The sequence below is a fragment of the Antennarius striatus genome, chromosome 16, assembly GCF_040054535.1.
Source record: "Antennarius striatus isolate MH-2024 chromosome 16, ASM4005453v1, whole genome shotgun sequence".
NCBI classification, from domain to species: Eukaryota; Metazoa; Chordata; class Actinopteri; order Lophiiformes; family Antennariidae; genus Antennarius; species Antennarius striatus.
In genome coordinates, this window is record NC_090791.1 from 1,838,261 (window position 1) to 1,858,136 (window position 19,876).

At 50.5% G+C, this 19,876-nt stretch overlaps 2 protein-coding genes across 3 annotated transcripts; one reads left to right on the forward strand and one right to left on the reverse strand.

Moving 5' to 3' along the window:
• Positions 1-491: 491 nt before the first annotated feature.
• Positions 492-5,864, reverse strand: grap2a (GRB2 related adaptor protein 2a). Of its 2 annotated transcripts, none has more exons than XM_068337518.1 (8): positions 5,726-5,864; positions 3,571-3,704; positions 3,409-3,500; positions 3,205-3,324; positions 2,238-2,427; positions 1,888-1,980; positions 1,033-1,149; positions 492-890 (listed from the first exon to the last, which is right to left on the reverse strand). In XM_068337518.1, exons 2-8 carry the CDS (start codon positions 3,646-3,648, stop codon positions 717-719), a joined length of 864 nt encoding a protein of 287 aa, XP_068193619.1. In that variant the 5' UTR covers positions 3,649-3,704; positions 5,726-5,864; the 3' UTR covers positions 492-716. The 2 variants fall into 2 exon arrangements, with proteins under 2 accessions (XP_068193619.1, XP_068193618.1); XM_068337517.1 differs by having other exon boundaries at positions 494-890; positions 5,683-5,813.
• Positions 5,865-7,557: 1,693 nt separating this feature from the next.
• Positions 7,558-19,627, forward strand: radil2a (Ras association and DIL domains 2a). Its single transcript, XM_068336175.1, has 15 exons — positions 7,558-7,970; positions 8,751-9,071; positions 9,142-9,380; positions 10,230-10,558; positions 11,453-12,112; positions 12,401-12,438; positions 13,141-13,280; positions 13,369-13,481; positions 14,961-15,180; positions 15,251-15,423; positions 16,229-16,531; positions 16,608-16,920; positions 18,519-18,643; positions 18,730-18,869; positions 18,952-19,627. Exons 1-15 carry the CDS (start codon positions 7,843-7,845, stop codon positions 19,052-19,054), a joined length of 3,345 nt encoding a protein of 1,114 aa, XP_068192276.1. The 5' UTR covers positions 7,558-7,842; the 3' UTR covers positions 19,055-19,627.
• Positions 19,628-19,876: the final 249 nt, after the last annotated feature.

The window sequence follows — 19,876 nt, forward strand, 5'->3', positions numbered from 1 at the left end:
AGGCAAGACGCAACCAATGTTCTGCAGAAACCGCAAGGAAAAGTGAAGCCAAAAAGTAAAATAGAAAAACCTTTCCTTCTGTTCCCTCAATGATCACAACGTCCAGTTGTTATGGAAGTGTCGACTCATCAGCGCCCTCCTGTGGACGGGTTAAAGATTCCGTTTTCCTCTTTCCACTGAGAGCAAACTGAACTTCTTACAGAAATTTTGGATTTTCTTGGATGTCAGAAGTCCGGCTGTTTGAACACATTTTCACATTGTGGGAGATTTAACTTGGGCATTTGGTGGGGGGGGAGACGATGTGGACTGGTTCCTCCATCCGTAACACCTGTGACCTCAGTGACCTCAACAACACTCACAGGAGGTCAAATTCCTCATCCATCAGGGTGAAAGAGGTAAATAGACGCTCCGTGACGACGGACGAGAGCGGCGTTCCTCCGCGTGAAGTCACAAGAAAAAGACAAACGAATGCGCAGTCATAAAAAATAGTTTATTTCCAATGAGAAGCAAAGAAGTTAAGCGTTTTTTTAGGAGCCGACGCCGATCAAAGTCTGTCGGTGGAAGCTTGTCGTTGCTGAAAGGGAATCCGATCTTCAGCGTAAAGAGCCTCCTGTATTATATACCTGAAAACACGACTCAACAACCACAGAGCGAGTCTGACTGTGTGCTGTGGTGATGGTGGTGGCGATGGCGGCGCGGCACTCGGGGTGTCCCCTTCACAGGTGTGAGGTGTAGTTGGCAGGAAACAGCCCACTCTTCCCCCTCAGCCTTCCTTTCCACCAGGACGCGTCAGAACAATCCAAAACCTCGATGACGTCACCAACGCAGAAGCCGAGCTCGTCGTCCTCCTCGGCAGTGAAGTTGTACAGCGCCACCACCGACGGCGCCCTCTGTGGGATAGCGGAGGTAGTCATGTTTAACAAGTTAGCTTAAACTGATAATTACCAGTTTTAGGGAAATTATATTTTGGGACAGGAAATCAATCCTTTGTCAAGTCAGTCATCTAAATAGTTTGGATACAGGTAGACCTACCCGAAGTGGGGGTAAGGTGTTGGATGTGGGTCGGGGGGCGTGAACCGAGCTAACGGGGCTGCTTCTTCCTGTGTGACCGATGGTGTGAGCTCGCTCCTCCAAACCCGCCCTCTTAGCCTGGTCGAGAAAGAGAAAGACTTCCTGTAAGAGCTGGAGAAAGAGTAAGATGGTCCAGCAGCTCCAGTTAAAGAATAAACAGTAAAAGTAGTAAAACATGAGAGATTAGAGGTTGAATTCATGAGATAATAATTATTTAAAACAAGACTGGTATAGTTTACGAAAAATAATCAGTAAATATGGTCGTAGAAGGGGACAAAATGTGAGTCTGTATTCCTTTAGCATGTTCCTCCTTGAATAAGACACGTAGTTTTCCGTCACTATTGAAATAATTAGCTCACACTTGTGCATAAATAGTAGAAATAATTCGACATCGGGAAGTTGGGAATAGTTAGCGATTAGCCGTGGACATTGGATGTCAGTAAAAGTCATTGATAAATGCTTTAGCTAGCTTAAAGTCATGACTACTCTTGACAACAGTTAGCTAGTGTTGGACAAACTGTAAAAATAATTGAAAGTCTTTGATAAATATTTAAGTAAGCTCAAAGTCGTGAAACTACCTGGGAATAGTTAGCTAATGGTCACGGATAAATAGCAGGAATGTTAAAGTTAGCTAAAAGTTGTGGACACTTGTTGAAACGTGTTAGCTAAAGCGGATCAATGACCAACGACCTAAAGTAACCATGGTCATCTCATGAATGCTAAATAACGTTGACTCTCGTTTCAAATCAGAGTGAAGGCGACGCGAAGCCTCCCAGCGCCGGGAGGCGGGGCTCCGGGCGGGTCAACGGTGTTTACCAGCTGGTTGTGAGGCTGGTCTGAAGCTCTTCGCTGTGACGCAGCGACGGCTGCAGATGCGTTACGCTGTTCAGGCAAACTTCCTCTCTTCGCCTGGAAGACGGAAACAAACAGGAAGTAGATGACCACACACACAGGAAGTGGCCGATCTGGACCGACAAAAATGGTTTTCATCGCTTTTATCTATATCTTCATATTAATTCATGTAAAAACACAGACAGGTCACACTTTAGCATCGACGCTAACACTTCTAACGTGGCTAGAAGGAAGGAAATCGGACATAATAAAGACGTCAGTGGTGCGTTTGGGTTACAGGAAGTTTTATTAGCGGCAGTTTGATTTGCTGTTACCGAGTGGGCCGTGGACGGGCTCTTCCTGTCCAGGCTTCCGTCGTTGAGGTAGATCTCCCTGGTTTTGGAGATGGACGAGGTCTTGTAGTACTCCACCAGCTTGTTTAGGGAGGTGAACTTTTCAGACCACAGGAAGTAGTGGCCTTTACTGTCCCTCATCACCTTGAAGTGCTGAACGTCGCTCTCGTGTCTGGAGGAGGACGGAGGACGCAGGAGGGAAGGGATATATGGGATTAACTGACTGAACGACCCATCGGGGTTCCATTGGTTCTGCTGTTTGCTCAACTGTGTCGCCCTCTGCTGGTCACTACTATAATATAACACTACATCAACATTATTGGAAAAAGTCTCTTTGGAATGATGAAAGTCCTCAGATTGAGCAGTAAGAGATGGAAATCAAAACTCCCTCGATGGTTTTACTGAAGCTCACGTCTTTGTGAAGACTTGCCAGTTTGCAAAGTGCAAGAAGCAAAGCACTGATGACTCAACGCTCACCTCCGCAGAGGAAAGATCAGTTAACATCTTATCTCTTTAAGGTTTCAGTCACATGTTAATTTAGTAACATGCACTTAAACACATTTAAAATAATTCTGAGCTCATAAGCCTGAGCAGAAATGTGGCTAACGGTTAGCATTGAAGCTACAGACTCAGATTTTTTGATTCAAAATTGCGGGATGAACTAAAAAAACTTATAGTCTATAAAGTCATTTTAAATGTTCACAGGAGTTGATTCACCATTAAAGTCTTGACACGTTTCACTGCAGAAAGGCGGTTTCCAAAGTATTTATTCACTTTCATTCCTGTTTATTATCGTAAACAGAAAACGAAGCAGCAAATTCTTATACTTCATAAACTAGAAGCAGCAAATGTTTCCCTTCATCCCTGTAAAATGAACTGAACTGTCGATGTCGCTGTATCGATGGTGATGTCATGACCTTCAGGACAAACCGGCGTTGGTTTCGCTCACCTGACGGAGATGGAGAACTCCCCCGGGGTGCTCTGGCAGCCCCGGATCACGAAGTCCCCCACGTCTTTCTGTCTCAGGAGCTCCTCTGCGGCGCTGCGACTGGCGTTCTCCTGAAACCACCTGGACAAACACACACAGAAGGTCCAGCCAAGAGGTTTCATGGACCCGAACAGTCTGAGTGAAGGTCAAAGCCCGGTTTCTCACCCCGGAAGCGGCATGTCGATGTAGTTCTGGGGCACGAAACCTTCCTGTCCGTTCATCTCGGCTTTGAACCAATCGTCTTGGGGACTCAGGATCTACCAACAGACACTCAGGTTGAAGACAAAGATCTCCATTGAAAAAATCTCCCCCTGAACTCCGACCGACCTTTAACGTGTCGCCCTTCCTGAAGCTCAGCTCGTCCTCGGCCGTCGCCATGAAGTCGTACTTCCCCTTGGCTTCCATTGGAGCGACTTGGAGCGGGGGAGGGGGTCAATCAGAAGGTCCCGGCTCTGCTTTCTCTGCATGGAGGAGTTTAAAACGATAATGAAAACGGCGTCAGATTGAAACGACGTCAGAGACTAATGTCTAGTCTGAGCCGCCGGCGCTCACGAGATGATCTTCAATGAGTCACAAGACGGGTTTGAAGCCTCTAACGCGACCAGCCGGACCTACAGATCATCATATTGACGATGTATGTTCCTCACACAAAGGCCTCCATTCATCGCGCCGCTACCGCCAGCGGGCGCCGGTCCTCTGATGAGGTTAACGCTTTGGTTCCAGTCCCTTTACGAGGTCACACCAGGCCACCGTCGGGCCTTCAGCGGCGACAAGCGGAGGCAAGGGAACTGGAAAAAACTCTTTTGTGATCTATTTTTAAATTAGGAAGAGTCACAGAAGCCACTTCCTCCTGGCTCACCTACAGATGCACAAACAGGACGGGGATGCGTCACCGCTCCGACACCGCCGCCGATGTCGTCCATCTGAAGATCCAAACGAGGATCAACTAGAATCCCGTGACAGCCGTTAGTGTGTCAGTAGTTGGGTTCTGTTCCCACAGACGTGCATCAAAACCTTCCCTCTGTGGGCCCCGAGTGACGGATGTGGTCACGTGGAGACGCTCTGCAAACATTACAACTACGCAGCGTTCAGAAACCAACTTAGATCGGCGCCGTTTGCATCCACTTCAGTCCAGAACGCCGTCGCGTTTGTGGCCCTCATTGCTCCATTATCACTTTACTGAAAAGAGCTGACGATGCAAAGCCCAGAGAAGGAATCACTTCCTCCTCGACACCAGGATAGTTCACACATCCTCAAACATTGGAGTTCTGACAGAATCTTGTGACGTCAGTGAGAAGGTCCGTTGGGGTCTAGAAGCGGTTCCAGCCCAGTAGGCGTCAGAAACGTTCAGTTGAAGTTCCCGCCAGGTTCCCTCAAAACGTTGCCGAGATTTGACACAGACAAGGACCGGACAGATGATGTCACGGTCATGTGACTCACCTGAAGGAACCTGACGCTGAAGGACGAGACAAAGACGGACAAGAAGGCGCTAACGTCGACTCTTTACGACACAGTCCTCGTTTGACTGAATCCGATTGACTTTTGCGAAATTCAGATACAAGTTTTGATCCCGTTTGCTGTCTTATTAAATTAATTTTCACCTTAAATACCGTTTCTGACAAGTTAACGGTTGGATTCTGCCCTTAATTCTTGCAGCTTTCCTGACCAGTGGCAGTCAAGAAGTTGGAGCGTCGCCAAACATTTTGTAGCTTAGCTTCGTTGGAGAACTTTGCTAAAAGAATTCTAGAGGAATAAACTTTTAGCCTCTATTTGAAAAAAACATCAGAAGATCCTCAAAAAAAACCCTAAAATTACCTTTAAAATCCTGAATATTAATAATATTACTACTACTACTACTAATAATAATAATGTGACAGCCGTGAAGCCTTTAATCGGCATCAGTTTTATTTTGTTTTCTGATGAAGCTTCTGATCTTCTCGTTTCCTGCATTGAGAGAAAGTGGAACTGGTCCCAGTTATCAGTTCACTAATCAGCGTTTGTTGTAATATGAGCAGCTGTTTACCTGTTTACACGCACGAAACGAAAAAGCAAAAGCCAAATCAAAACAGCAAATTAGTGAATAATCTCGTGATTAGGAGGATGATGATGGTGAACCCGGGCCGCATCCGACCGGGAGGCCTGCAGGAGGCGTTCTCCGCTCTGACCTTTAACCCCGACCATCGCACTGATGGCATCATCAGAACCAGTTTGAGTTATCAGCTATGACGTCACTCAGACTACGTCTGTCGGCTTTAAGACGACTTCCCCAAAATAAAAATACAAAACAGCCAATGGACAAACTGGTCTGGGGCAAACAAACACGTGGGGACGGAGCAAGAGGAAGAGTCGGTGACAGCAATCCCCCCCAGGTTCTCAGGGTCCCCCCTCATTTTATCACATTATTATTATTTACTTATTATTTATTAGTTTGGGTCTCACCTGCGTCTTCCGGTTTCACGCGTGTCATCTGACCTTTATTTACCTCATAGAGATGTTTGTGACGTCCAGCCTGAAGAAGAGGTCCAAGCTGTCAGAATAAAAGTCCCCCTTCACGCCACTGATGCTCTGATGTCTGACTGAAGACGGAAGACGCGGATCCGGTGTGTCTTTCTTGCTCCGTGAGTCCCGCCTCTCTTCAAAGCAGCGGCTCTGACTTCCGTTTTGCCTTTTCAAAGTAAAACTCCACCTGTTGACGTTTTGCGTGCAGGATTAAATTTGAATATAATTAATAATTATTTTACATGAACAAACCGAATAATAACAACAACAACAGCAATAATAATAATAATAATAATAATAATAATAATGATAATAATAATAATAATAATAATAATAATAATAATAATGTGACCTTGTCGTGGGTTATCACACAGCAAATGGGAGACTCATATATTCAAGGAATTTTACAATCTTAAAAATAAAAAGGAAAGATAAAAAAAAAGCTGTATTCTGTTATCATATACGTACATTCTTAAAAATCCGGTGATGGATTTTTAATAAGATTCAAAATAAATAGAAGCTTAATTCTTCTTGCTTTGGAGACAGAAAGCAGAAAGAAGTCGTCGGCCAAAAATCTTTGTGCCTCTGACCTGAATCTCATGATCTCCAAACCGTTCACTGTGCAGCAGCTGCAGGTAGAGCTCCACACATCCGCCAGCCACGACCACAAAGTGTGTGTGTGTGTGTGTGTGTGTGTGTGTGTGTGTGTGTGTGTGCGTGTGTGTGTGTGTGTGTGTGTGTGTGTGTGCTTGTGTGTGTGTGTGTGTGTGTGTGTGTGTGTGCTTGTGTGTGTGTGTGTGTGTGTGTGTGTGTGCGTGTGTGTGTGTGTGTGTGTGCGTGTGTGCGTGCGTGTGTGTGTGTGTGTGTACTGCAGGCGTAGATAGACATCCCAGTATGAAGTGTTGCACAACTTGAAGCGATAGATAGATAGATAGATAGATAGATAGATAGATAGATAGATAGATAGATAGATAGATAGATAGATAGATAGATAGATAGATAGATAGATAGATAGATAGATAGATAGATAGATAGATAGATAGATAATCGTCCGTCTATTTATTTGCTTGTTTACGTGTTTGTTTACGTGTTTGTTTGTGTTTTTCGTAAATGACACTCGTTTCTGCTAGAGGGAGGCTGTAGTTCTACTCTATGACCACTAGATGGCGAACTTGACGTTTTTTCCTCTTTGGAGGGCAAAATATAAACAGAACTTTTTACTTTTTGCTCTCTTTTTAAAAAGCACATTAAAAGAAAGGACAAATAATCAACTAGAACTAGAAGTCACTCTATTTGTTAATTTACTTCTTCCAAGATAAATATTTATAGTACAATAACAATGATAATGATAATAATAATAATAATAATAATAATAATAATAATAATAATAATAATAATAATAATAATAATAATAATAATAATAATAATAATAATAATAATAATAATAATAACAACAAACAGGAAGTTGTTTCTTCTTTTCAATAACTTCTAATTGGGATAGTTTTCCCCCACCCGGACATGTTATTGATTCCGTTGCTCTCTTTCGATTAGTTTTCGTGTTGATATTTATTTATTTATTTATTTATTTATTTATTTATTTATTTATTTATTTATTTATTTTAACTTTAAGCCTCACTAAGACTCCTGTTTTTTCTCGTGGACATTTCTTTTCTTTACCACGTCTCTGTCATTAAATCACAAACCGGAGCAGGATTCTTTGAGCGCGTGTGTATAGGCTCCGCCCCCTTACTCCTCCCCCTCCCCCAGGGGAGCGTGACGTCACAGCGGAGGCTCGCACGTCCCGCAGCAGGTTCTTTCTCCTCAGTCCGCTCGTCGCTCCCCGGCGGAGGTAACGGACCGTCCGGGCAGCAGAACCGGCCGTCTCTTCCGGACCCGCGACCCGCGAAAAATGGTTCTTCTTCTCTTTCCATGTCCTCTTCTCCTCCCCTTCCACCTCCGTTGGGATTCAGTCTTGAAGAAAAGTGATTTGGAAGTTTGGCGGCTGGCTTCCCCCCCACTGGCCGCTCCGTGACTTCCACCGGGACCCGGTACCGGGGGGGGGAGGATGCCCCCCGGCGGACAGCCGCCGGTCAGTACAGCATGATTCCGGAGGAGAGAAGCGGCCACGCCAACAAACAGGCGCTGAACTTCCCGGTGGGGCTGTTGATCCGCTCCCCCAAGAAGCGCCTGGCCAAACTGGGGAGGAAGCCCAGCAACGGTTCTGTCCAGTAAGGCCGACTGGGAGCACCGGGAATACACCGGGAATACACCGGGAATACACCGGGAATATACCGGGAATATACCGGGAATATACCGTATTTTAAATGTTTGACTTATTTTTGCTGCGTCGGTTCTTTCCGTTAATCGGGTTAAAAAAAAAGAAAAGAAAAAAAAGCAGAATCCGATTTAGTAAACGTGTTTAAACGTGGTAATTTAAAAAAAAAAAAAATAAATAAATATATATATATATATATATATATATATATATATATATATATATATATATATATTATATATATATACGAGAAAAACAGGATTCAGAGCGAGCCTTAAAGTTAGAATAGATTAAAAAAAATTAATGTTTATGTGTTTTTAGTGAGTGAAAAATATAATAGATCTCAGCTGTTTTTATAATTTTTGACGTTTTCCTGTCACGTGATGACGTCATATTGGATTGAAAAGGCGCATGAGAGGCTGGGTACAGTGCGCCCTCGTTACTCGCGCTTAATGTGTTAAAGGAACCACACGCAATTAACGATTTTCGCGATAGACGAACTATTTACCATTTATACAACTATTATTATTATTATTTATACAACTATTTATATTTATCATATATATACATGATTTGAACTAAGTAGATTGTGCCACTAATTTCCTTGCGGGAATTAAAAGCAATATATAAAAATAAATTAAAAAAACAAATTATTTTTTATGGTAATTTTAATGTTGATGACCCTCCCCATACTGATATTAATTAATATTGGTTTAACCCCGCCCCCCCACAGGTCCAACAACTCCGACAGCACCGTCCGCTCCGCCGATGGCGCCTGCGTCCGGCAGCCCGCCAAGAGCAAAATCCGTCGCCACAACAACCGGCTGTCGACGGTGTTCAACCACAGCCCCAGCCTGCGGGACGGGGGGCGCCGCGGCGCCGTGTCGGGTGACCTCCAGGCGGCCGATGACGCGGCAGAGCTGTCCAGTCAGAAATGCGTCCCCGGCATCCTGAAGATCTTCGGCAGCGACATCTGCCAGGGGACCAATTACAAGAGCGTCCTGGCCACCAGCCAATCCAGCGCCAAGGAGCTGGTGAAGGAGGCCCTCGAGAGGTGGGGGCACCCTAAGTAAGCCTCATCCCATGGGGGTCAAACCCGCTTGACCTTTCCTTGTGTCGTTCAGGTACTGCCTGGAAAAGGAAGACCCCAACGACTACGTCCTCTGCGACGTGATTGGCCGGACGGGGGCGGAGGACAACCAATGGAGACGGGAATGTTTCCGGGTGGTTGGCGACCACGAGAAGCCCCTCCTCCTGCAGTCGCTATGGAAACCCAAGGAAGGGTTCTCGCGGCGCTTCGAGATCCAGCTGAGGGCCAACGTGGAGGAGCAGAGCCTGAGGGACCGGGACACGGTCACCGCAGGTATCCGCCCACGCCTTCATGGCCCCGCCTCTAGGGGGCGGAGCCTTTCCACGCCGACGTTTGCTAACCCAGTCCGGCTTATCGGGAACGCCAGGACACAAAACGAGACAGACGGGTAGAGGAGGTCACCGCGGCCCCAGTCTTATCTTTGTTTCAGTGCCAGGGGCCGTTAAGGGCCCCCTGTAGCTGCCAGAAAGCGACCAATCAGACGCTGTTATTCTTCCCACCGGAGCTTCCTGTTCGTTGTTTTCCTCTCGATAGATTTGGACGTTTGAATCGGATTCTTTCTGTTTGCTGGTTCATGAAAACACGATAAGACCTTAAAATGTTTCCGTTGTTTCGCTGCTGAGTGGTGATTGGCTGGTGTTGTTACGATGCGTTCAGGACCGGTGGAAGAAACTTTATTTGTAACTCTAGAGAAAAAGCAAAAAAAACCCCCAAAAAACGGGAAAATGAAGCTAAAATACCCCCCAAAAAATCTGTCGTTTGGTTGGGCTGGTGTTTGGACCTGTCGGTGATGTCATCAGCCTCCCTCCTCTGATTGGCTGGCATCCCCTCCAGCAGGCGCTGAGCTCACCTCATCACTTCGCTGCTGAACAATGCGGAAAACACCCATTTCCACCTCCGATAAGTGTGGAACATTCCTCTGGCCTGAATGGTGTTTGTGTTCCGTCGGCATCGGCGGACCCTGCTGGTATCGGGGGGGAACTGCGCTCCGGTCACTCCCCCACACATTTCCTCTCTTTCCTCTGGTTCTGCTTCGTTTGAACCGGTTCCAAAGCGAAGTTTCCTCATTTGTCCGAGTTTGATTTTTCTTGGTTTGATTGGAAATCCTTCCTGCTCCACCAGGCATCAACGCTCAGGCCCGTAAGCTGCAGAAGAACCGCTCCCGGGTGGCGTCGCTGTTCGTGGACGGCAGCGGCGAGGAGGTGGATGGACTCGGCATCTGGAGGAGCTTGAGCGAGATGGATCTGACCGCCGTGGGGAAGGAGGCGGAACGGGCGGGGCCCGGCGCCCTGAGGGAGGACCCCGAAGCCGAGGCCGACAAGGAGGTCCTCCGGCTCGGGATGGAGAAGGAGGAGACGGAGAGCAGCGACGACAACGCCACCCAGTACTCCATCCACCCGCCGTTCGACTTCCCCTACTTCCTGCTGCTGCAGGGATACAGCCACAGACAGGTGAGGGGACAGCCAATCAGAGCGCAGGACGCAAAACGGTCCTCCACTGTAATTCCACCCCGAACCTCTAGGGGCAGTAATCCCATCGCCTCTGGACTCAAACCTTCATCGTTCTGGATCCGACTGGTTGCAGTTGAAGGGGTCCGGTCGTGCACTGGGGGGGGCTGCTGGACTGCTAAATGCTAAGCTAACTGAGCTCACAAGCTAACAGCTGGTTTGCAGCAGTGTAGTGGGCGGGACTTGGTGGTTACCATGGTGATTGGTACACAACAGCTCCTCTGATTTAGAGTCTGTTTGCCTGTTTGGGCTTTGAACGCCTCGTCACAGCGGCTTGTAGCGGCGTTAGCTGCATTAGCAGCGTTAGCTCGCGTGGTCAAACACGAGCTTAGCCACACAGCGGGGGGTAAACAAACGCCGGCGGGGGGGGGGGGCGTCTTATTTTAAGAACCTCAAGAAGAAAATCCCAGAGCGGCGCCGGTGACGGGTGGATTTAGCAAACCAGACAGGACAGGAAGTGGGCGGGGCTTCATTGGAGGATTCCCAGACGGGATTGAGGATCAATTATCGATATATCGGTTAACCTGTGAGCAGTATTGATCATCAGGTCATCATTTCATTCATTTTTGAAATAAATTAAAAACTCATGAGGTCACCAATGCCCCGCCCATCCTCCATTCCTGCCCCGCCCCCCCGCTGCTGATCCCGCTGAGCGCTCACGCGGCCGAGCGGCGTCCAAACGTGACGCCACCATCGGGATTAATCCAGATCCGATCAGCGGCGACGTCCTCAGGAACCCTCCCGAAATAAAACGTCACGTGATCCGACCGCGAAACCGACTTCCTGTCCCGGCGATGCGTTCGCTGACCCCCTAACGCTGTGGGACGTCTTTTGCAGGACTTCGTCATCTACCTGATGAGCGGCAGCGCCGCCGTCTTCGGCTGCTGCCGGGAACACTCCAGCGGCGAGGACGAGGAGCGGCTGAAGGTCGACATCCTCCTGTTTGCGCCGGACGTGCGGCCGCAGCACTGCTGCGTCCGACGGCTGGACGCCGGGGCCACGCCCCCCCCCTCCCACAGGAAGACCAGCACGATGCTGAAGCCGCTCCACGGCGCCCCCGTCACCAGGAACGGCTTCCTCCTGGAGGAGGAAGTGGAGCTGAACCCGGGCGACCTGGTGGGGGTGGGGAAACACTACCTGTTCATGTTCAAGGACCCCACAGCGCCGGGGGCGGCCCCCCAGACCCCCGCCTGGATGACCCGGCTCTGCCTGACCTCCGACCCCAAAGCGTCTCCGTCGTTTGCTGTCAAGCGTCCTCCTCCTCGCTGGAGGGACCCGGACGGCGCCGAGGCGGCGTTGACCTACGACCTGGAGCAGGAGGAGCGGGTTCTGCAGGAGATCCTGGACATGTCGGACCCCGGCGGGGGGGAACACCCCAAGCTGACGCCGGCGTTCCTGCTGAGCCTCTGCATCCAACGCTCGGCCGCCGCCTTCCCGCTGACGCGCTTCCGACACCTCCTGCTCCGGATCGCCGGGCGGATCCAGAGCCTGATGTGGGTGAGGAGGAGCCTCTGGGATCGATCGATCGCACGATCGACTCGTAATGTCTGGAATCTGAGATTTAAGTCCAGTTTGGTTTTTTTCCGCGCGGCGCTTAAACGCAGCGCCGGAATGTTTGATCGGAAACTGTTTATAACACAAATCAACCGTCTACACGCGTTTTTATAAATAAAGTTTCATTAACGCCGCGGCGACACGACCAAATATGGTCGAAGCGTTTCCATCTCCAGTTGTTTTTTTTATTCCACGTTTGACGTTTGCTTCCTCTCCGTTTTTCGCCTCCAGGAGAAGACGAAGGAGCTCGCCGCCATCCAGCCTGAAACGTGAGTGGACGAACCCGCCGGCGTGTTTTTTTCCAGACGGCGACGGGCGACAGCTGCCGCTGCTGCTGCTGCAGGCGTGATAAACGACGCGCGACTCCGTCGGGTTCACCGTCCGAACAAAAGAGGAGTGAAAGTCAAAAGTTTTTACAGCCGCGAAGGACAAAGACGTCTGGAAACGCTGCAAACAAGAGAATTCCCACCGTTTCGTTTCGGGGAGGGGGAGGAGCTGAGAGGATTGAGGAGGCGGAGTCATCTCCCATAGGTGGATGATCAGCGATATCAATTGCATTAACGTTTTATCGAGTTCGTTAGGAGGTTAAAAAAAGGAGAAACCGAAGGTGAAAAGCATTAAAACGCCTCTGATTGAAGCCGTTCAAACAGGAAGTGATCAGATCAGCTGATCAGCTTCCTGTCGATCGATCAGATCCGTCAATAAATAAGAATCAGGACGATTTGTTTTGGTAACGCAAACAGAAACGACTTAATGAGGAACAGGAAGTTCAGATTTTTTTTTTTCGCTGATTTGCAGAAAATCCTGACAGGAAGGTCGACGGAAAGTTTCGAATCGATGACGTCATCAGAAACAGGAAGTGAAGTCGTAGCTCGGAAACGACACGTTTGAAACCATCGTTTGTTCGATGTTTTAAAAAAGGTTTCAGGAAGCTAAGCTAACGACTGTTCTGTTCTCCCTCTGACCACCAGGGGCGCCGGCGAGCAGCGGCTCAGCATGGACGACCTGACCCCGGGTCTGCGGCCGCTGGCGCTGTGGTTGGCGAACGCCGTCGAGCTGCTGCACGTCATCCAGCATCACGTCCCCCAGCTGCTGGAGGGGGGCGCCGGAGGTGCTTCGCCAACACGCCGTTGTTAGCGTTAGCGTTAGCGTGGAGTCGCTAAATGTTTGCGTGTGTGTGTGTGTGTGTGTGTCGACAGGCGCGTCGGACTCGGAGGCGGCGTCCACTCAGGCGGCGTGTGAGGAAGCCATGACGGTCCTGGAGGAAGTCATCATGTTCAGCTTCCAGCAGTGCGTCTACTATCTGACCAAGGTTTGGGCCGCCGCACGTGTCACTTCCTGTCACACGGGAAACAGGAAGTGGGCTGTGTTTTCGTTGAACGTCTTCCCAGACTGAATGGAACCGAGCTCGGGGTCAGAGGTCGGCTCAGAGAACGTTGACGGCGGTGTAGTGACATCACCGTCCTCCGGGGCGGGGCTTGCTCGCGTTTGAGGGCGTGGCGTTAGAACCCGAACAGAACCGGGTCGGTGTTCTTTGTGTGTGTGTGTGTTTGTGTGTGTGTGTGTGTGTGTGTGTGTGTGTGTGTGTGTGTGGAACAGCCTGCGCCAGCGCCCTGCTGTGGGCGGGGCTTATCCTCTCCTCGTGTTGACTCTTAAATCCGTTGTTTGTTTGTTTGTCGTTCAGCTCATTAGGAACGTGTTTCTATCTTGACGGCGAACCGGAGGAAGGGGGGGTGGGGCTTAGCGGCGCTGAGCTGCGGGTCACATGACTCACTTGTGTTTGTAGAAAGCATGGCTTCTGGTCGCCGTGGTAACCGTCAGCTGACCCGTACGGGGTTAATGTCGTGTCAACGGCCACTTTCAGTTTGTATGAGGTCATCACCTTAGTCACTGTGTGTGTGTGTGTGTGTGTGTGTGTGTGTGTGTGTGTGTGTGTGTGTGTGTGTGTGTGTGTGTGTGTGTGTGTGTGTGTGTGTGTGTGTGTGTGTGTGTGTGTGTGTGTGTGGTGAGATCCTGCATTCAGAACAAAGGTGGAACTGTGTCAGCAGACGATAAGATAAGAACAGGATCTGTGTGACGGAGACAAGGAGCAGGGCTGAAACGTTTGGTCTTCATCACCTCCTCCTCTTCCTCCTCCTCCTCTTCCTCTTCCTCCTCCTCCTCTTCCTCCTCCTCCTTCATTTTAACACGTTGAGAAACTGTTTGAAAAGGTTTCACTAATGAGACGTGAAGCTGAGATTTTAAAGTGAAACCAAAAACATCTACATGTCAACAACCTGAAACTGTGTGTGTGTGTGTGTGTGTGTGTGTGTGCATACAGCGTGTTGTTGTTTACACAGTTTTTTGTTGTTTATGTGTTTACACAACATGTTGCTGTTGTTCATATGTATATGTGGCGTGTTGTTTACATGTTTACACATTGTGTCACTGTTTAAGTGTTTGCCCAGCGCGTTGTTTACATGTTTACGTGGCGTGTTGTTGTTTACATGTTCATGTATTGTTGTTTACATGTTGTTTAGGTGGTGTTCTGTTGTTGTTTACACAGTGGGTTTTTGTTTATACAACGTGATGTTGTTTACATGTTGTTGTCTAGCTGGCGTATTGTTGTTTACATGTTTATACAGGGTGTTGTTGTTTACATGTTTAAACTTTGTGTTGTTGTTTACGTGTTTACACGCTGTTGTTTATACGCGCCCCAGTTGGGTCGTGACCCCTCAGCTGTGGAGGCGGATACTTCGCTGTCCGTGGGATCTTCCAGCGCTCAGTGACTCCTCCCCCCCTCCCTCCACAGAGCATGTACTCGGCGCTGCCCGGCCTGCTGGACGGGAACCCTTTCTCCGGGGGGGGTCAGCTGCGGATGCCCGACGGGCTGAGCGGCGTGCTGGAGGTCCTGCGGGGGGGGCTGGAGCTGCTGTCCTCCTGCGGCGTCCACGCGTCCGTCGGCCGGCAGCTCTGCTGCTACCTGCTGTTCTTCATCAACGCCTCGCTGTTCAACGCCCTGATGGAGAGAGGTCAGGCCCCGCCCCCGCTAGCGCCGCTAACGCTAACAACTCGCCTCTAACCCCAGATCCCCCCCGCCAGGGTCCGTCCCCGGGTTCTACCAGTGGTCCCGGGGGGTCCAGATCCGGGCCAACCTGGACCTGCTGATGGACTGGATCCAGAGCGTCGGGCTGAGCGACGCCGCCGCCGACTTCCTCCAGAAGCTCTCCGCCGCCGTCAACCTGCTGGCCACGCCCAAGGAAACGCTCCTGCAGGTCAGAGCAGACCCGCCCTCCACTTCCTGTTTGTCAAACCTGAAGCTCCGCCTTTCAGACTGCAACTAATCGTTCGCGTTTGTGCTAACGACGCGTTTTATTTAGCCTCGCATCACTTCCTGTTTGTGTTTTACGATCCTCCTCAGAACCTTCTGTTCATCGTCGCCATGACGACGCCTCTGGTGACCCGAGCGTGCGTTAGCCTTCGTCGCTACAGCGGTCGCTAACCAACCCCACGTTTAATCCCTCGTCTTAGCGACTCGTTCAGTCCGACCAATCCCTGAGCTGGAAACCAGAACCGACCAACCAGAGCGGAAGGAATCCGGTCCTGTCCGTTTAAGACGGTCGGAGGCCGTGATTGGACGGTCGTAGGGGAGGCCTGTGGTTTCACAGATTCCCAGTTTTCCATCTGGACTCCGAGAAGCCGCTCGTAAACGCCGCTGGAGGGGGTGCTGAGTCGGCAGAAGTCTTATTTTAGCCGCCGCTCAGACGTAAACAGACGTGTTTTTACTTCTTCGCTGTTTGTCAGCAGATTTTTTTTAACGTGTTTTTAAACACGGGTCCGGCGCTGGCGTGTCAAACGTTTTTCACGTGACGTAGCGGCGCTAATGCCCCCCCCACCCCCCCGCCGTAACCCGATACGTTATCAGCTGAGAGCTGGAGACAAAGGCGACTTCACGTTTCTCACGATACCAGACAAAAGCTCCAAGACGTTTTCCCATGATGCTTCAGGAGCGTGATGTTTGACTTTCAGCACAAACAGGAAGTGAAACGTTTCTCCTCTGTTTGCCCCGCCCCTCTCCAGGCGTCCTGGGCGTCCCTCAGGGCGGAGTTTGCGGCGCTAAACCCGGCGCAGCTCCACCACATGCTCAGGGAGTACAGCTGCGGAAGGGCGTGCCCCCCCGGGTGGAGCCCGCCGCCGGGCGAGGCGGGGGACGCCGTCAGGACGGGCGACATCCTGGTCAGCTTCGACAGCCACCCGCCGCTCGTCCTCCCCGGCGCCGCCTTCCAGCTGGAGCTGGGGGCACCGCTGGGCGACCCGGGTCTGTTCCGGGAGCTGGCCCGCCTGCAGGACTTCATCCGGCGACTCCCCCCCCAGGAGGAACAGGTACCGACCCCCCTGGCCCCCCCGGACACGACCAGGAAACAGGAAACGAGTTTCTGATTGGCTTTACGTTCCCCAGACGCCGCCGTCTGCAAACTCTCAGGATCCCGGCCCCTCCCCCGAGGCAGACCCAGACCGCGCCCCCTCCGCGGACACGGGTCGGGCCCGGGGGGGTCGCGGCGGCGACCTGAGCCGCTGCGAGGAGGTCCTGACCCAGAAGCTGAAGAGCCTGGAGTTGCAGAACTCGCTGCCGGGCCCGGCGGACCCCGCCCACCACCGGAGCATGGCGCTGGACCCGTCCTGCCTCCTGACCCCGCCCAACACGCCGCAGGGGATGGAGCTGGCCGAGCTGGAGGCGGACCTCCAGGAGGGGGCCCGCCAGCAGCGGAGAGGTGAGGAACAGGAAGTAGAAACATCTCCACCCGGCGTCCGACACAGGAAGTTAGCGTCGGAGCGAGCTAGCGTGGCTAAAGCTAACTGGAGTTCATTTATTAATAGAAGAAGAAAGAGTCTAAAAATAGACACTGTGATGTCATACCCTCAGCGACCTCTGAGTGACCCACTCTGACGACAGCGTTCCTTCATATTCTTTGACCTTTGACCTCTGATTCTGTCACCTGACACTTGGCTGCTGTGTTTCCAGCTAATTTTGTAACTAAAATATTCATAGAAAACGTTCGTAAACGTCACCTGAATGTAAAACGATTGGCCCCGCCCCCTCTTGTACTTCCTGGTTTGCGCTGCGTTCAGGAGCGACGCGGCCGGCCGGTCCGGATCTGAACCCTGATCACATGTGATGGCGTCTGAACATAAGCGGGTCAAAGCCTCCTAACAGACCCCCGCTGTGGACGGTGGGGGTGTTTGCTGCTGGGGGGGGAGGGGCTAAGCTGGAGGATCGTATTGATCGCCATCAGATGCCGGCGCTCTGATTGGACGACAGTTGTTTTGTTTCCTCTGCTGCTGCTTTTGATGAAAAATCATTTTCCGAGCGTGTTTGAAGGGAACCGCCTGGCCCCGCCTTTGTGGGCGGAGCCATCACTATCTATTACTATTGATGAAAGATCTAATTTCATTTTTGTGATTTTTAAAATCATCTCAAACAAACGGGATCCAAAGCTTCCCGTTAAACCCGATGGGAACTCTGTTTACGGCCCCCGGCACACCCGCCTCTGGGGGGGGGGGGGGCTCGGCTAATGGCTAATGCTATTTTGAAAGTTTGGTAATCCTTTAATCTGGGCCCAAGAATTACAGCGAGGTGGTGATGTCAGGAGAGAAAAGAGCGGCGGCCGATCAGTCATGGGAATTTACAGTCGGGTTGGTGCGTGGAATCTTAATCGGGGGGGCCGCCATTGTTCGGGGCAGGTCCTGCGTGGGGGGCAGACAGGCTTCATGTCGGATAAAGGTGTAGAACAAGTGGGGGCAGGTTTTTTTTGAGGGGGGGGGAGTGCTACTGTTGCTGTGTTAATGTTGTGACAGGAAGACAGGAAATTACAGCACTGCGGCGCGCTAGCCCGCCCCCGCCGCCGAGGCTAACGGGGCAAAAGTCAGGCAGTGGACAGGTAGAGACTCTTCATCGGACGTCTTCATCAACAATCAGCTAGATTCCGATCAATACGATCAACTGAACACAACTTATGTTAGCATAAACATTAACATAACAGGAAGTCGCCACTAGGGGTCACAGCTGAGTCCATCGAGCCCATGAACGGGAGTGTAACAGACCAAAAGTCCATTGAGGCGACTCATGGCGTTTTTAATTTTCCGTACTGGAGTTACCCTCTTCTAAAGTTTAACATTCAGAGTAAAACGAGCTAATAGGCTATCCTGATGCTAACTAGCTACGTGCTAGCTCGCTACGCTAAACCAAAAAAAGAAAGGTGATTCCAGAGTGTTTGGTTTCAGACGACATAACTTACGTCTTTCGCGTGGGGATGGCGGAGTATCGTCGTTTTTAATTTTTTTTTGATCGGATCCCGTTTCCTGCTTGTAGCCGGCGGCGGCGGCGGCGGCGGCGCTGAGAGGAAGAGCGACAACGTGAAGGAAGAGGAGGAAGTCTTTATGGTGGAGCTCCGCAGAGGGCCTCACGGTCTGGGCCTGGCGCTAGTGGACGGAACGGTACGACCACTTCCTCCCCTCGACAGGAAGTGAAAGGAAATGAAGGTTGGCGTCTGTAATTCCTCGTGTTTCCACTTCCTCCTCAGAAAACGCCGCTGAGGATGAGCGGCATCTATGTGAAGTCGGTGGTTCCCGACTCTCCCGCCGCCGAGTGCCGCAAGCTGAGAACGGGCGATCGCATCCTGGCGGTTAACGGCGTCAGCCTGGTCGGCATGAACTACAACATGTGAGTATTGATTATCGATCTTCCTCCCTCGCTTCCTGGGCGTCGCCCGGCGCTCATTTGCGTTTATCTGTTTGAACCCCAGCGGGAGGGAACTGATCCGATCATCGGGAGACTCTCTCCGACTGCTGGTGGCCAAGATGGACTCAAAGGCCGACGCTAAAGCCTCGGCTATGACTAAATGCTGAAGGGAGCGCCGATCAAGTGGGATTGGGAACACTGGAGGATGTTTAGGACGAGCCGATGTCGCTCACCGACCGAAGGAAAACGCTTCCTGCTTCTCTTTTTTTTGCGAAACTCAGCGTTGAGACGACCGACCAGCCGGCGCGACTGTCTCCCGAGAGCTCCGGCTGCGGGTACGGCTTTTAAAAGCTCATTCCCAGTTCCCTCCTGGCCTCTAAACAAAGCCGTGCCCTCGTAAAACCACCAGGGTTTGGTGGCGAGGAGAAAAAAAAGAGCAGGAACGTCTACATTGTTGAGTGTCTGAGTTCACCGGTTTTTCCAGGATCGCCTCCGGATTCAGCTGGAATCGTTTTGGGACTGGTTTTTTTCGACCGACGTCACACCGCCTGGTTTTTTTCAAGAACGTTCGTCTGAACCGTCGTTTTCTTACGGACTTTACGGCGTTTCTCCGAAGATTGAAATACGTATTTTTCCAGCATAAATATATTTGGTAATATTCCGTCTTTTTAAAAAACATGTCTAGAAGTTTAGAAGGGAAACACAAAAAAAACCCACGGCGGATTTGAGACGAGAGGTCGTCTTTGTTTTTGGGCGGTGTCATGATGGCCTTCAGAGCGTCACGTCGTAACGTTTCTACTTTTATACCGACTGTAAGACGAGAGCTTTGTTCTGTCAGGGAGCCGTTAGTGTCCAGGTCCAACCAGAATCCCCATCAGGTCGAAGCTTTAAGCTGCTTTCGGTGTTTTCTTCCTCTTTCCTGTGGTCTTATTCCACGTTTGTATCTTAGCGAAGCGTCAGCTGACCAACCTGGAAGTTCAAATCCAGTC

Excerpts from the sequence above, each read along its gene's own strand:
- grap2a (XM_068337518.1), bottom strand. The coding sequence starts at position 3,648 with ATGGAAGCCAAGGGGAAGTACGACTTCATGGCGACGGCCGAGGACGAG. Across the intron at positions 3,501-3,570 it reads GGAAGGGCGACACGTTAAAG|ATCCTGAGTCCCCAAGACGA; the intron begins GTCGGTCGGAGT and ends GTCTGTTGGTAG. Across the intron at positions 891-1,032 it reads ACACCTTACCCCCACTTCGG|AGGGCGCCGTCGGTGGTGGC; the intron begins GTAGGTCTACCT and ends GCTATCCCACAG.
- radil2a (XM_068336175.1), top strand. The coding sequence starts at position 7,843 with ATGATTCCGGAGGAGAGAAGCGGCCACGCCAACAAACAGGCGCTGAAC. Across the intron at positions 12,439-13,140 it reads GCCGCCATCCAGCCTGAAAC|GGGCGCCGGCGAGCAGCGGC; the intron begins GTGAGTGGACGA and ends TCTGACCACCAG. Across the intron at positions 15,424-16,228 it reads CCAAGGAAACGCTCCTGCAG|GCGTCCTGGGCGTCCCTCAG; the intron begins GTCAGAGCAGAC and ends GCCCCTCTCCAG.